Here is a 16,202-nt window from a genome sequence, read left to right on the forward strand (position 1 = left end):
ATTGTCTAACTCTGAAGAACTTCATTCTTTCTACTATTGCCTCTTAGGGAATGTAGTTAAGATATTTGTATCGCCTTTGCTTATATTCAAAAATGAACAGATTCGCTATTCCAGGTTTATTTCCTGCATAGATGAAATCTGGACTGTTACATGTTAAATGGGAAGGCCGTAAGAGACTGCTCTCTTTTTATTGCCTTGACAACCAAAAAGTCTTACACAAATGGATGGATTAAGAAGAACCACACAAACAGTCTCCAGAGCCCCGCTGGTCAACCACTGAGAACCCCCGTTCTCTGCCAAAATCCTGTGCTGTGAAGGTTTTATGGCTCTGTAGGTGCTTCATCCTGAAAACCACTGCATACTGCTGACATGTTTTATAAGACCTTCCTGTTCCTGATGCAATGATAATGGTAAAAGGAGACCTAACTGCCTTTTTCCTTCCTCACAGAGCATGAGAAACACAGACTGTGTAAGAGTGCGGACTATATGAATTTACACTTCAAAGTGAAGTGGCTGTACAACGAATATGTTCGTGATCTGCCTGCCCTCAAGGGAAAAGTGCCTGAATATCCAGCGTGAGTGTGCTATATCTCCTGTAGTATATCCCCAATACACCTCTTCTTTGGTTATCCTGAGGGCACGCAGTTGGTTCACCTATGGCTGCCTGTATATAAATATACCATTTATTCATTCCTTCTTCTCCGTGTTTATGTGTATCTTTGTTCCCCTCCCTTGGTGTTCTGTGCTCCTGTTCTTGAAACAAATAAGTACCTTATTGTACTTTCTTCTCAGAATCTCAGAAAATTTAGCAGTAGTAGTATGGACTGTCTTTTAAGCCATTATGTATTTACAGTGTTGATCCTTGAAAAGCAGACTTTTACACAGGTGCTAATGTTCTAGTATTAGTAGGCACAGCTCTATCTACTGTATTTTTATATATATACTGTATGTATATTTCTCTGTGTAAATGTGTTACACAAGTACGCACACACACACCAGGATTTGTGAGTAATGGAAATGCTTTTGCTTTTTTGATAAGACTGGGTGATTCAGTTTGGAAACATGTAAACTTGTTCTTAAGCTCTAAGCAATTGTTCACAAGTTCTTTTTAACTTTTTAAAAGAGAAGCAGTAGATTTCAACTCTGGAGAAAATTTGATCTTTTTGTGATCAACCCAGGAAGAATATTGTAGCTGAAGGTCTTCCCCTGCTCTAAAGTAGAAGCAGGTAGGTTGTTTCTGACCAGTGTTTGTCTAACTGGTTTTCAGTAGCTTGCAATTACGATTATTCTACATCTTACTGTTATCCCTCCAGTGGTTTTGGAGGGTTTAACACACTCTGCATCCTCTCCTCCAAAACTTTCTTGCTTCAGTTGGAGCTTGTTTTATCCTTTCCTCCCAGCCTGGATGTGAAGAACAAATTTCTCCTCTTTTACAAAATGTTTCTCATGTCCTTTCCCAGTCTTCTGCCTGTTCTCATATGTTCCTATCCTTCCCTGTGAGATTTACTCACACCTCTTCTCTTGTCTTTGTCTATACATAAAACACTTAGACTTACACACTGATATTTCTTCTAGACCTTGCCTTGTCTTGCAGGCATTACTGCTGCTTTCACTTGCTAGTATGGTAGCAGCCTTTTTTTCTTTTCTTTCTTCACTACTACCATTGACCAGTGATGTTTCCAATTGGTCACAAGCCAAGCCCTCAACAGCTTCCTACCTTGTTTTTCTTCCCATCTTTACAGCTGTCCAAATGCAGCACTTTGCACCTGCACTCTTTAAAAAACATGTTGCTTGTTCTGTTTCCAGTTTGGCATTTTGAATCCTTTTTTCATCCTCCTCTGCACACAGTGCTTTGAGCCTGGCATTATCTGTGTGCTAGTAAGACTTGAGGCAGTTGATGTAATTGGCTGGCTTGGGCCACGGGACTTGCTTAGCAAATCAGTTCAGTGAGAGGCATCAATTCAGTGAATAGGGTGCTGGAGTAACAGTCTCGGAAGTCTGGTTCCCTTTGTGCCTTTGAGTCAGCGCAGTCCTGGGCAAGTCATCACATTTTCTTAATCTCCTTTTTCTCCTGTGTAATCAGGATAATGATGTTCAGTTTTGTTTTGCAGTCTTCTGCAGAATTGTTCTGCTCTGCTAACTTTTGTATACATGAGCACTGGAGCTCATGTACTTCCGCAGACACTGGCTTCCCTCTTTACCTCACACTCATGTTTTAGTATAGTAGCCACATTATCAAGCACAAGAGTTGTTTACTTCAATGACGGCCTTCACTTGTTTTGAAATATACCTTTCATATCAATTACAGCAACCCTTTAATTTGCTTCATCACAAATATTTTTGATCTTCACAGAATCCTAGAATGGCTGAGGTTGGAAGGGACCTCTGCGTCCATCTGAACCAATCCCTGCTCCAACAGGTACACCTAGAGCAGGGTGTCCAGGCCCATGTCCAGATGGCTTCTGAAGTTCTCCAAGGAGAGATTCCTCAGCCTCTCTGGGCAACCTGTCCCAGTGCTCCATCATCCATGCAACAAAGAAATGCTTATGTTTCTTTAAACAGCCTTAAAGCTTTCTTAAACAAAGGTTCATGTGTCAGGTATGCCAGCCAGTAAACTCAGATAAAGATGAATTGCCTCAGTCCAAAGAATAGCAGCGGTTATCAAAAAACCTGCATTTCTTGTTGAAACTATGCAAAACTACATTTTTTATATCTGTGGGCTATTACTGTAGAAAGTAAAGGCTCTAAAGTATTGTAGGTTTTGTATTCCCTTTATTTTCTGAAATTCAGCAGCAGTTTCTGAAAATGAAGTATCAACATAGCTGAGAGTGCATCTTCAGAACTTCCTTCTTCATTTTTTGTATGCCAGCTGAAAACTGTGGAGTGTCCAAAAACAAAACAAACCAAGCAACTAGCTTTTCAGGTATGCAAAGAAGTATTGTTTTATAACTGATGTTAGCAAGCAGCTAGTGTTGTAGCTGTACTGGTAACTACCTTCTCTATAGTATGGAAGGCATTCCTGTCTCTAATCCTCTCTTTTTCTTCTGACTTACTAAAACAGTGTTTTCTTCTTGAACTATTTTGAAATCCTGCCCGCCTTCTTGTCTCTGCACTTGCCAGTGCCTGCTGAATGTTCACTGAGTACGCACATGCATCAGAGCAGCAAATGAGCAAGTTTAATTCACCTGTGAAGCGTGAGACCATGGCCACCAGGCTCATGGCCAAGCTGTAATTGCAGCCTTTTGTGTTGCATTACTGTTATGCAACCAGAAGGCAAACTTTCATTCAGTCACAAAGCACAAAGCACTGCCTCTCCGTGCAGACAGAACTGAGGGGTTTTTATGCAAACATCATTTGGAGAGGTTGGCTGTACAATCTCCAGTCATGCTATGCTGGATCCTGCAAGCATAGAATGTGATAAAAGCAACACGAGCCTCTGCCTTGTGTGCTGGTGTGTGAGTCATTATGGGGTTTGCTCCTAGATCAATAATTGAAGCAGACAAGAGGACGAAGAAATTTGCTGTATAACAACATTTTGGAGCTATTTCTATATGAAATTGAATTATTTTTATTAATTTCTGTGGTAGATTATTTTGAACATCTTTCTGGATACATTGCCTTTGTGGTCCCCAGAGTCCCTCCTCACTCACTCTGCAGTCCAAGAACTAATAGTTAGTGGTTATTAGCCTAAGATAACTCCAGGTTTGTGTTACAGCTCAGAGCACATTCTGGCTCTGAATGTGCCCAGGGACCGGAAGAATTTATTAGATGGTTTCTAACTCTTGTGTTTTACTACCAGCCTGCAAAAGCCAAAGCTCGGACTGGGTTTACAAATGCAGATACAGAATTTCCTGACCTTACCTAAGTGATTCATTTTGCAGTCTAACATTCATATTCAACTTCTTTCTATAAGTAAAGCCTTTTTTTTTTCTTTTCCTTCTAATTTTTCCCCTCCAAAACACCCTAACATACTGTACCTTTTCCTTACTACCTTTGTCTAGACAATTTGGTAAGACTGCGCAGTTCATTTGATACGACAGTGTACAGTAGCCATAAAAATGTGCCGTTTCTATTCTCAACAAAGAATGGCCCTTTCTTATGGGTATGGTGCAGTCACCAAGGGTGAATGACAGCCAGGAAGTAGTTCCACTTCTCAGAAGCAAAATGGTGGCTTCTGTCACAGACAAGTAATCCTCTCTGTACACTGAGCTACGTGATGTGAAGCAGCGACTGTCTCAGAGCTCTGAAAGTAGTGGAAGATGTGTTCTTGCTTCCTTCTAAACTGCTGAGTTCTCTTCAGAGGATTGATCTTCAAAGTACACTATTGGAATTAAAAGCTGAATGTTGAAAGCACAAGAAAATTGCATTAAGCTCCCACAAATTCTGAAAAAGAGCTTAAACAGCCATTTAAAAGGAAGTTTTTGAAAAGATGGAAAGCCCATATGTCTGTGACATCATTGCACTGCTGCTGTCTCTGCTAACAGTGCTCCATGGACAGGTTGCTGTTGGCATTTAACACTGTCAGTTACAATTTCCAGTATTAGCGTTTATGTGCTTTATATTTCAAAGCGTAGAGAGTATTTAAGGGTATCTAGTTTGCTGTGCTTGTGAATTTGCTCTTGATCTCTCTCTCATGTCTGCACATGCTTTCATGTTCTTTGCAGACTCAGCCCATAATTAGCACAATCTGTATGAAAACAGCAGCTTGTTTTGAGAAGGTTGTGCTCTGTGAAGCTCATGTTACAATTCTTTGTACGGACTGAAATCATACATGGGCACTTTTTCCCTTATTTGTAAATGCTGTTTAGTAGTACTGGAAATTAAGATTTGCTTCAGCTGCAGTGAGTTGGCAGTTGCACACTGTCTGCCCTAGACAAATTTTTAAGCAAAGCCATAAGTGCTGTGTTGCTAAAACATAAACAAGAAAAATCCGTCCCCTTGAACTATGTGGATATGTCCCACAGAGCAGAGAACAGATTGATGATGAACTCTAAAACCCCACTGCTGAAGGTGCTTTGCACCTTCTCAAACAGTTGACAGTATTTTAACCAAGATTGTATGTAAGTCTCTTGTTCTGTGGAATTTGTAATTCCAGATGCCACTTAATGTAAAGCTTCTCCCCGAAATTCAGCAGTTTCAGTAGACTCCTGGACTGTGGTCCAACATTTAGCTTACATATCCAAGTGAGGAGAAGGTAGAGACAAACATTACTGCCCCACTTGAAGAGCTGCTTGTCTAGGGGACTCATCCCTGCTCCAAGGCTGTTGGTTCAGTGCTTCTGTATGAACCAATTTGTTCGTCTTTAGAGCAAAAACAATAAAAACTTGCTAATCAGGCTGGCTACCTTCCTGCAGGCCTTCTACACTTAGAGGTACTCTGAAGTATCCTCACAGGGCCATCAGTAGGCCAAGAAACAGGAAGATGTTCTAGAGTAGGTATGGAGAAGAACATTTCTAGCCTTGATTTTACCTCATGGCACTCAAGAAATATGTTTGTATCTGCAGATAAAGGGGTGGAAGGGTCCTGGAGAGGAGGCTTTTCTTCCCCCTGTACTCATTTGTGTCTCTTGTGTGAAGGATGGCAGGCCCCAAATGGGCAGTGGGAGGGTGTGTTTTCCTTGTTGCCACACACAGGTGGTGGGTACAGCCATCTTCCTTATACTGTCTGGCATATGGGTGAACAGAGAATAAAATGCAATAAAAGTGTTCTGAGAGGATAACAAGTTGAAGAAGTTCCTCATGAGGAAGGGTATCAAGGAAGAAGAAAGATAGGGAGAACCATGAAAAGAACATAGGAGCAGCAGTCTGCAGAGGCTAGACTGGTCTGGTCCAGATAGTTTGTAGAAATAAGAGTGTTTTCAGGAACTTTAATGGTACACACGCATACAACAATATTCAGACAACTAAGAGCAGCAAGCTTTCACAATGCTTGCTGAAACAACACCTCTGTCTGTCAGTAAGCTAGGAGAGCAAGGAAGGGAAAGTACTAATCTGAGGGCATTTGGTTCATTTAAACACTTAATGAATGCTGCAGGGAAAGGCATGTCCCTCAGGTGAAGTTCGGTTGGAATGCTCTGTTTCTTGCTGTAGCTTACTGTCTCTCCTGTTCCTCCTGCAGGTGGTTTGAGCAGTTTGTGATGCAGTGGCTGGATGAAAATGAAGATGTTTCCTTAGAGTTCCTGCATGGTGCTCTGGAGAGAGATAAAAAAGATGGGGTATGTACGTTGCTCTGTGTGAAGGATTCAGTGCTGCATACTCAAGTGCCCAGAACCAAATAACACCGTAAATTCAGTTATTATGCAAGTGGAGGATGCAGCCCTTTTCGCTTGCTGAACTACTGGGGAAACTTGTTGTTTGTAGGACTTTTCTGTACAAGATGGAGTGTTGTTTAATAGCAAAATGCATTTCATTCATTTGTGTTTTGTTCTTTTCTGGTTAATCTGTCAATCAGTGGATGGGTGTTCTCTCTTCTCTTTGTGTTTGTGAGATATGTAATTGAAATATAAGGCACACTGCATGTGCTTAGTCATGCAGTGAGAATGTAACCTTAATCCACAGACAGAGAACCTTAGTTTGACAAGTATTCCCAATGGAGAACAGGAGCAATCCAGTTTTAGTGACTGTTGGCGATATAGACTATGATGCTAATATAGATGTTCCCTTTATATCTTAAGAAAATATAAAACGATCTCTGTTTTCTTTTTCTTTCCTTATTAACTGACAGGGAAGCCATGCATCTCAGCATCGTGCTATGTTTCCTAATGCTTGTCTTCTCATAGTTGATGGATGACAGTGAACAGTGGCCCTCACAGAGTTGTCTATTCTTCTTCTCTAGGCCTTTTCAAGAGCTTTTGACTAATTCTGAAGGATTAGTGTTTTTTGGTATAGTTGTCTTGCCTCCAGTACTGCAGATGACAGAGACTCACATGGTGTCTTTTGTATCTTTCCATTTGAGAGTGACTCCTTGTATCTCTGCTTTAGTTCCAGCAAACATCTGAGCACGCTCTATTCTCATGCTCAGTGGTGGATGTCTTCACCCAACTCAATCAGAGCTTTGAGATCATTAAGAAGTTGGAGTGCCCAGACCCTGTCATTGTTGCTCATTATAATAGGAGGTTTGCTAAGGTAATACCCTCAATATCCAGATGTTTGCCTGCCCTTAGTGCATGCAAAACCGTATTGTCTTGGGTTTTGATTTTATTTCCTGGAGATCCCTTGTGTTGCTTAGAGGAGCATGCACACCTTGTCTTCACAGACTATTGGGAAAGTGCTGATGCAGTATGCTGACATCCTCTCCAAGAGCTTCCAGTCTTACTGTTCCAAGGAGAAACTGGTAAGTCATGCTGGATTTCACTTCCACTTATGGGAATCCCATAACTGTTCTGATGAAAAAAGATTCATTCTGGGTACTTGACCTTATTGACAGTGTAGCATTGCTTTTGTCCTAAACATTTGTGGATTGAATTCTGGCTTCGGTTTAAAATAAAATAAGGTCATGAAGACAATCTGCAGAGTCACTTTAATTACTATTCTTCCTATCTGAGCCATACATCACAGAGGTGATTAAAAAAGAAGGGGGGGGAAATGGAACAAGTCGCTCCCCAGATTGGGTACACAGCAGCACTTCCAGTTTACTGTTGCATCCGTCTAATTATCTTGCTGTGCAATCTGAAATGAAGTATAATTCAGGATATTAAACAAACAAGCAACAAAGAAAAAGCAACTACTTGTCAACCCTGGACCTGTCCCGTGGTGTTATTTCTACCTCACACACATACACTAGGGAATGTAACTGCAGAGGACAGGACTACTGCTAAGGCTCCCTTGACTGTTGCTCTCAAACTTGTATTGGCAGAACCCAGCTAAGCTTCAAAGTAGCTCTGGCTGACAGTTCCCCTTCTGGGATTTACACCATTCCAGATAGTACAGTGCAGCATTAAGAAGCTGAAAGCAGTACAGTTTGGACTCTAGTAGAGCTTGGCAGGAGCAGTGGAGGGAGTCAAGCATTTTCCTGACAAGGATTTTTTTATCAGCTTGTTTTATCTGTGATAAAGCTAAAAAATACAAAGGTGAAGAGCTCCTTGATGTGGGGTTTCTGGAACTGACCATCTCATTTCAAACTGCAGAAAAAAGGGCTTTGTTTTTTTTAGGATTGAATGCTCAAAATTTTGCTCCTTCCCTATTACTACACTATGAGAATCTGAGATCTGGTGGCACCTGAGGGAAGGTGCTAAGGCACAAATTGTACCGTTGTTGAAAATATATTGGCACCCTGAGCCATGACAGACACCTGTTTTTGTCCCACCAGCCCTGCATCCTGATGAATAACATCCAGCAGCTGAGAGTGCAGCTAGAGAAGATGTTTGAAGCCATGGGTGGTAAAGAGGTAAGAGTGCAAAGAGACTGAGCATTACTCATTCCTACTGTGCTGCTAGTTAGGTTATTTGAATCATACTGTCGCTTGCAGGCTGTAGTCATAAGGGGAGCCCTGTGACACCTGGCGCTGTAGCAAGTGTGAGGGGCACAGCCGTGCCTGAGGATCTTCTTCTAAATCTTTTATAAGATATAGGAGCAAATGTTCCAGGGCACAGAGCAGCGCGGAGGAGGAAAGAACAGGGTATATACTGTGCTTATGTGGGCTAAATGTGGGCATGGCTGGTGGTTTCACAACTCTAAAGACAGATATGTCTGAGAACTGTAGACATCAGGTCCTTTCACATGGCAAATAAATGTCCAATATCTAATGTATTGCAGACACACAAATCTATGAGTTCTGAACTCATAGGATACTCAGATGTGTCCATAAGTGTAAATACCTTACTTAGTTTTTGTTCTTTGTTCTTGTACAGCCATTTTTTACAGAAATAAGACTTTTCTCTCCTAAATCACTGTTTCTGTTATGATGTAATCAGTGTGTTTTGTTTTTTTTTTTCTTTTTCACTGCTTTTCAAGACTCAGGAAGCTGAAGAAAAGGCTGCTGATTCTGATGTTAGGAAAAAATAGTTTTCAAAGCCTAAGTGCATTTTCTTTGGTTGTGTTGTGGTAGAATTGTGCTATGACCTGTATGCCAAGAGGAAAGTTCACTTTGCTGATGGGCAGCTCGGTTTTTGCTTGCATGCTGTTTCAAATCTTTCTGGTGTTTAGTGGCAGAATTCTAAGAAGTTGCAAAAATCTCAGTAGAAAGATTTAGTCCATGGTGCAAGGGAAACTGCTTTTATTCGTTCATATGTGATCTCAACAATCTTAATTTCTTAGCTCTATATCAAAAAATAAAATTATATATGCTCCTCACTGTAATAACAATGGTAACTAAACACTTTTTTCTTCAGGAAAAAATAAATTTGTCATTTAATGTTCATGAAGCAATTTCTAATATTTTCATTTATGTGCACTTAATTTCCCTCAAGTTATCAATTTGCAACTTTTTTTTTTTTTTCTGTACTGGCTATTAAATAGGGTTTCCCTATAATTCAAATTGAAAATACCACTTGATATCATGAAAAATAATGTCTGTGTATGGGGAGAATGGTATCTAATGAGAATTGGCTACTTTACCTAGCCTAGGCCTCTATTCTACCCTATAAAACCCTCCTTTGGAGATAGCTGTGGTAGAACAGAGGTTGTCAACCCATTATTGGTGTGGAATTGGATGAAAAAAATGGAGAGGAACTCCAACTGTGAGTGATAAAACATGTAGGATGAAGACTGACAAACATGCTAGGGAGCTGCTTTTTGGAAGTGGTCTTTATTCTTCTCCTTTCAAATGCTCTTTTCCACTTCATTAGACTGCCACTGATCACCAGAAGCATCTTGTGCTGTGCTAGGCGCCTGAATTGTTTGCTTTCCTTAGGGATTTTCCTCGTGGTGACTATGTAGTGCTTTGCTTCTTGAGTTGAGATCTGCCAGATCCTTTGTTTTGAGGGAGTAAGCAGACCTATAGTTGGAGTAGTCCTTTTTCTGATGCAGATTGACCCCAGCCAAGCGAGTGTCAACTGATGGGACAACTGCTTTGGAAACATAGCATGTCAACAAGCATGCTGTCATTTTCTTGCTTCAGGGCTCTCCTGTAGGCACCCTGCAGTGCAGTGGCATAACATGAAACAGAAGTGCTCACTTGGTACTATTTCATGGAATTTGAATCCTGAATACAGTGCCTTCCTATTCTTTTTTTTTTTTTTTCCCCCCCCAAATGAGGAATATTATTTTTGTCCTCACTGTTCATATTCTTTCCCAACCTGTACTACTCAGAAGGTAAAAAACTGCAAACAGTTGTCTCTTGGTTTCATATGTGACATCGTGTGATCCTGGAACATTACTGGTTGGGAAGGTAAGAATATCAGTGTATTAGAGACCTCTCTGCAGGGTGTCTCTCTTTGTCTCTACTTGAGATCCCAAGGAACATACACAGACATTTTTAGTTAATAGGAAGAAGTTCTTAGATGACTTTTAGCATTTATCATTAATATTTTATTTCCTATCTGAAATCTGTTGATCTCGCAGGATCAGAACAGCTTCAGTGTGGCTCAGAGGCATTCCATACATTCTTGATGCAGATTTTGGAAAGACAGAATATATGGAGTTACAGTTTGCATAAAAAGCATAATAGGCAGTGGAATTGCAAATGAGTGCTGGGCAGAAACTGTACATAATTGTACATAAATAAAATTTGAAACTGGATTGTTCTTTGTTAAAATGGGCTGTGTAGGTTCTTTGCTAGTGTTCCTTGATCTTGGCCCCATTTATTTATTCATACATTACCTACTGAAATGTGACCTGCATTTTCTAACCACCACTGCAGCTTTCCTAGAGGCTTGTGTCTGTAGCTGTCTGTGATACTACAATAAGCTATTCTCATTTTGCTTGTGAGAAACTGCTTTCTACAGCCCATTATTTTCCTTTGTTTTTTTCTAAATTACGAACTCATAAACACTGAAATTAAAAGCTTCTGTATGTTTTTCCCACTGCTGGGTCTATACGTGCTGTGGAAACTTAGCTTAAAACATTTCTGCACTTTTCCCCCTGAAGTCAAGTGTACAGAGTGAATATTGGATATGAGCACTGCCTAGGGAACCCAGAGCATTAGCTACCAAGTAGCAGCAGATTATCATCATGCAATTTTCATGCCTTCAGTTACAAGCTAAGCTGTACAATTAATGCTCTGGGAAGCTCTCTTCTTAATGCTTAGCCAGCGTTACCCCTCATTTTAAGTCCTAAGTTGCCTACCTGAATCATTAACTAGAGGAGAACTTAGAAACAGCCAAGGTTTTATAGGAAAGTTCTCAAAGGATTTATGGCACCTCCTGGTTGCTCCTCTTTACCCTCCCATGTGCCATAACTAAGGCCTCTCTGCTGTTGAGAATCTTGCCTGGATGCAGCTCACCAGGCTTCTTACTCTTGAACTCAGTAGGAAACAGGAGAGATGGTTGAAAGTTCAGTGCAGAAAATCCCTTTAGGGATGTCCAGCATGAACTTGCACCCAATTATCTCTGAAGAGAAGAGCTCCCACTTGTTAGCTGGGGAGGCAGAACAGCAATCAGTGACCTTAAACTGGAGCCAGACAAACCCTTCAACTTGTGTAAGCCTAAAATAGGAGTTCAAGGCAAGATTCTCTGCTTGCTGATTCATCAGACCGAATGATTTCACAGGCTCTCCTGCTTTAAGATGTGAATTGATTAACATCCACTGCATTCTGAAAAGAGAAAACTGTGTTTCTCCAACTGCAAAACATCCTTCCAATTCTGGCTGCTCATCATGCTTCATCACTGTGTGCAGAAACCAAGCAAGAATGAATGGCATCTCATGGAAAATTTGGAAGCACACCACAACAAATCTTGTGGGTTCAGTTTCATCCATAAAAGATAAACTTTAAGTGAAGTTCATAACAGTGTAAATATCACTTACCAAATAAGGAGATACCTTGAACATTCCAGCCTTGAATGTGCTCAGATGAGACTTCGAAGCCCAGATTGTCTCAAATAGTCACAGGAAATGAAGAGACTCTGCTTTTTACTCAGAAATGTAGATACAGAGTGAATGCTTTCCTGTTTTGCTTGCACCTCACCCTTCCATAACACACATTCAACTTCAACGTACAACTATGCAAATGGCAGCCTTTATTTCTAACAGACCTGGGGCATTTGCTCAGGGATCAGAAGCCACCGTGGTGTTGGTGCTCTCACATGTTTTGAACAGAGAACTTCTTGTTAGCTTTCTTCCTCTGAATCATCTCCAGTACACCCACAGAATGGATATAGTAAGACTGCTGAGTGATAGCTTCCAATAGAAATGATCTGGTCATGACGTAGTGATGTAGTGGCCCAACTGCATAATACTGCATCACGCTACCTGCCAGATTTATCATGCAGTCCAAGTGGAATTTCCTGCTATCAGTAGTAGCTGATATAATTAGAATTCATTGGCTGAACAGCAAAATGGACACTGTTCCATTTGAACGCTGCTACCACTGCTTCTCCGTATTGGCAAAGAACAGTTTGCAGTTACACCGTGTGCTAAGGAGACTCTGTGACTGATATGTCATTTAAGTATGTGAAACCTGCTTGCCCCTTCCTAGTGGACTTGAATCACACTCAGTTAATTCTCTGATGTTTAATTTCAAGCCAAAGCATGTTAATACCTAAGGATTAGCAAGCAATAACATGCAGTATAGAGTCCTTCTCCTTTTCTAGTAGCAATTGTTTGAAACAAACAGGCATTCTAGAATGACAGCACACTTGGTGACTGCTGAACCAGAATGTCTATCAGGACTTTGCTTCACGAGGGTAAGGTTGGGTGCCTGAGAGGTAAATCTGACAAACTGTCTTACCAGTTGCACCCAGAAAGCTGTGGGTTGTTAGTCTGGAGGAAAGGCCATTTGTCTCTGCAGATGATGGGTGTTATCTTTAGTTTGCCTTTGTAGTGCGGGAGTTCTAAAAATCAAAGGGATACAAATTCACTTCAATGAAGAAAAATAATCATGGCTAGCACCTAAGGTTCTAAGGCCCAAGCAATCTCTTGCTTGTTTTTCTCTGTTCTTTAGAACTCTGATCCAGGAGTTTCATTGCACAGATTTAAGCATATGATAGTCAGTTTTCCACACCACCTTCCAAAGGAAAATGAACAGATCAGATTCTGTGTCCCCTAAGGCTTGTCTGTCCCTAACAGAAGCTGAGAAATATAAAGAGTGCATCAGCACTGAGTACAGTAGTGTGAGCTCCTGTCATGTTCAAGTCCTGCATATGTGAACATAACGTAAAAATCTGAACTGATTTTTAGCCACTGTATTGGCATCTAGCCCATTACATTGGTAAACAGATAATCTGCTTTAGAAGTAAGAATGAATGCAAACATTTCTGGAAGGTTTTTCCTCTACAGTAAGAAGAGAAAATCTGTTTTACAAGTCACTTTTTCAAAGCAAATGATCTCAAAGCAGTCATCATGTGGTGTTATGTGCGCACACAGGTGGATTGGTCAGAATTGGCTGTTTCAAGGCTGGAGGGGTGACTACAGCTGGAGTACCGGGCACTGCTAAATGAAAAAACAGATGGCATTGGGCTGGTTATAATGCAGCACGCTTTTCGTACAGCGTATGCCAAGATCCATTTAGTGCTTGGGGCACTTTTACATGTTTTTTTGGTCAAGTCTCTTCTGATTAGTCGCAGTGGAAAAAGTTGTCCAGGTCTTTGTGAAAGTGGAGCTACTTGTGCTCAAAAGTTGTTAAGTGTGCAACTGTTACAGCTGTGATATTGTGGATTTTCAGAATAGCTGCGTCCAGTCTTTTGGGAGCAGTGATTGGGTTAGTCTTAAGCTTTAATACTGACATCAGGGTGGAAGGTGAAATAGCATCTTTCAAGACTACATGGAGAATTACTCAAGTAAATAGCATCCAGTCTAGACTTACAGTGACAAAATGACCCATGAACCCAAGGTAACATGCAGTAGAATCATAGAATCATAAAATTGCTCAGGTTGGAAAAGACCCTAAAGATCATCAAGTCCAACCACAACCTAACCGTACTACCCTAACAACCTTCTGCTAAACCATGTCCCTGAGCACCGCATCCAAAGGGTTTTTCAACACATCCAGGGATGGTGACTCAACCATCTCCCTAGGGAGCCTATTCCAGTGCTTAACAACCCTTTCTGTAAAGAAGTTTTCCTCATATCCAGACCTCCCCTGGTGCAACCTGAGGCCATAAATCAGCATTTGATATTTCTCAGCCTGCTTGCTCTATTGGCCATGGGGAATGCAGATTCACTTTCTTAACCCTATGAATATCAGGAAGAGGGTTACGAGACTGCTGGCGCCTGAGACAGCCCTTGCTGCTGTATTTTTTGGACTTTTTGTATTTTTGATGAATTTGTGACTTCTTTAAGAGCAGGAGGCAGTGGAGGAAAGGATCCCAGTTGGTAAAGTCCAGTGTTGGTGCTTTACCTAGCTTGTTAAGGGTGATCTCAGTAGGGAACAAGAGCAGTGTGAAGGAGAAGAGACTGCCCTCTGGACTTAAGCTAAGTGCCCTTCTTTCATCCACAGCTGGATGCAGAAGCAAGCGACCATCTCAAAGAGCTCCAGGTGAAGCTGAACAACGTTTTGGATGAACTGAGTGCAGTGTTTGGTAACAGGTGAGTATAACAAGTCCCTGCTCATGAGGCGTTCCTTTCTAGTTCCTTCTCTAATCTCTCTTAGTCAGATTAAGAAGAGAAAAATTTACGTTGACCACATCATATTTTTCTTTTTTCCATCAATTCATGGTCTTTCAAATACTGAGTCCAAATAAGAGAGTGAGGAATATCTTTGTAAGTCCCTCTTTTCTGTATTCCTCTGCTAAGAAACAGAGATCTCTCAACTGTAAAATGTATTTGAATTACAGAGAATGATTTTTTTTTTTCTGTAAGCAGTGCTTGTCAGTAACAGAATTGTCTGCTCTTTTATTGCTTGGAAAGCTGTTTTCAACTTAGCATTTATGAAGAGTATTCTTGTTTAAATGTTCTGCTCTACATGTATGAAACAGCTCGCTGATTTCTGATTGTTAAATGAGTATTGAATACAAAGGAAAATGGTTTAGAATTTGAGATTGACTCGTTGCAGTGTTTCAGTGAATGGTGTTTTCTAGTGTTTCAAGGGGAGGAGCTCTCTAAGGAATTGCTAGAGTAAAAGATGGCAATTAAATTTTATTTTAAATCATGATGCAATTGAAAATGTGCTTGAATTTATAATATAAATTTTGGAGTGAGCCATAAAAGATGACGATTAAACTAAATCTAGAATTACAGGTTTCTCAATTGATCTTCAAAAGCAACCATATCTCCTGATAAATCCCACTAATTTCATGTTGTGCTATATAATAAGATTAATACAGGCACATACAGTCATATAGCAGAAACTTGGGTAAGGGAAATAATGCAAATTGTACCAAGCTGGCTTCTTACAGATTTGCAATACCTAGGACCAAAAATCATGGTAGGATTTGTCAGCATTTATCTGAATTTGAGCAGACAGAGCTAATGGGGAGTTTCCATTGCCAGTAATGGATGGTATAGCAAGAGATGGAGAGATTTGAGTAGTAACTGAGCTGAATCGATAAGATTCATAATTAGGTGGAGGATGAGTGAGAAATCATAATTGGGAGGTGAGTTTTAGTATCTAAAACCTTTCTCCATGGTGTCACTGCTACAAGAAAATTAGGGTACCATCTTGACATTTGCAAATATGATTTAAAGAGATTATTCTGCATGAGCATACATACCATGGAGAGTTTGAGAGACGTGCCAGCAAGAGATTTAACTAGTCAGACAGCTCAGATGCCTCACTTATTCCATAGCAATAATAGGGAATGAAAAGTGGAGCTGCAGTGCGCTGTATAAGCAGGAGCTTCTGATGTGAATGTGGGAGGTAAGACAGATATCCACAATATTCTATACGTAGTCTGTAAACAACTGCTCCTACAACACTGTGCACACCTGACACTGCAGATCTTACCATGCTTCATCTGCGTGCACTAATTGCACCTGCTGGGAAAGCAGCACGTATCTGGAGCATCTTGCCACCTTTGCGCTGAGAGAGGGCTGTGTCTACAAACAGAAGCATTTTGTGCTATAAAGGATTTCAACAGAGAAAGGGAAACTTGAAAGGGCTCATGTTCATGCAAGGCTAGTTGCTGTTTTGTTCTTGGAGGCGACAGGAGTGAGGAAAGGAATTCCTGCAGG

General features: G+C 40.8%; 1 protein-coding gene across 7 annotated transcripts in view; it reads left to right on the forward strand.

Annotated features, from left to right (window-relative positions):
- Positions 1-16,202, forward strand: part of LOC104914788 (protein unc-13 homolog B) — a 205,114-nt gene that overhangs the window by 162,460 nt on the left and 26,452 nt on the right. For all 7 annotated transcript variants that reach the window (XM_085214534.1, XM_085214535.1, XM_085214533.1 and 4 more), the window contains 6 exons: positions 449-575; positions 6,118-6,214; positions 6,981-7,124; positions 7,255-7,332; positions 8,308-8,385; positions 14,530-14,618. In XM_085214534.1, the coding sequence (XP_085070660.1) occupies positions 449-575; positions 6,118-6,214; positions 6,981-7,124; positions 7,255-7,332; positions 8,308-8,385; positions 14,530-14,618 (613 nt within the window). The remainder of the gene's footprint in view (positions 1-448; positions 576-6,117; positions 6,215-6,980; positions 7,125-7,254; positions 7,333-8,307; positions 8,386-14,529; positions 14,619-16,202) is intronic.

The sequence above is a fragment of the Meleagris gallopavo genome, chromosome Z (assembly GCF_905368555.1).
Source record: "Meleagris gallopavo chromosome Z, MGAL_WU_HG_1.1, whole genome shotgun sequence".
NCBI lineage: Eukaryota > Metazoa > Chordata > Aves > Galliformes > Phasianidae > Meleagris > Meleagris gallopavo.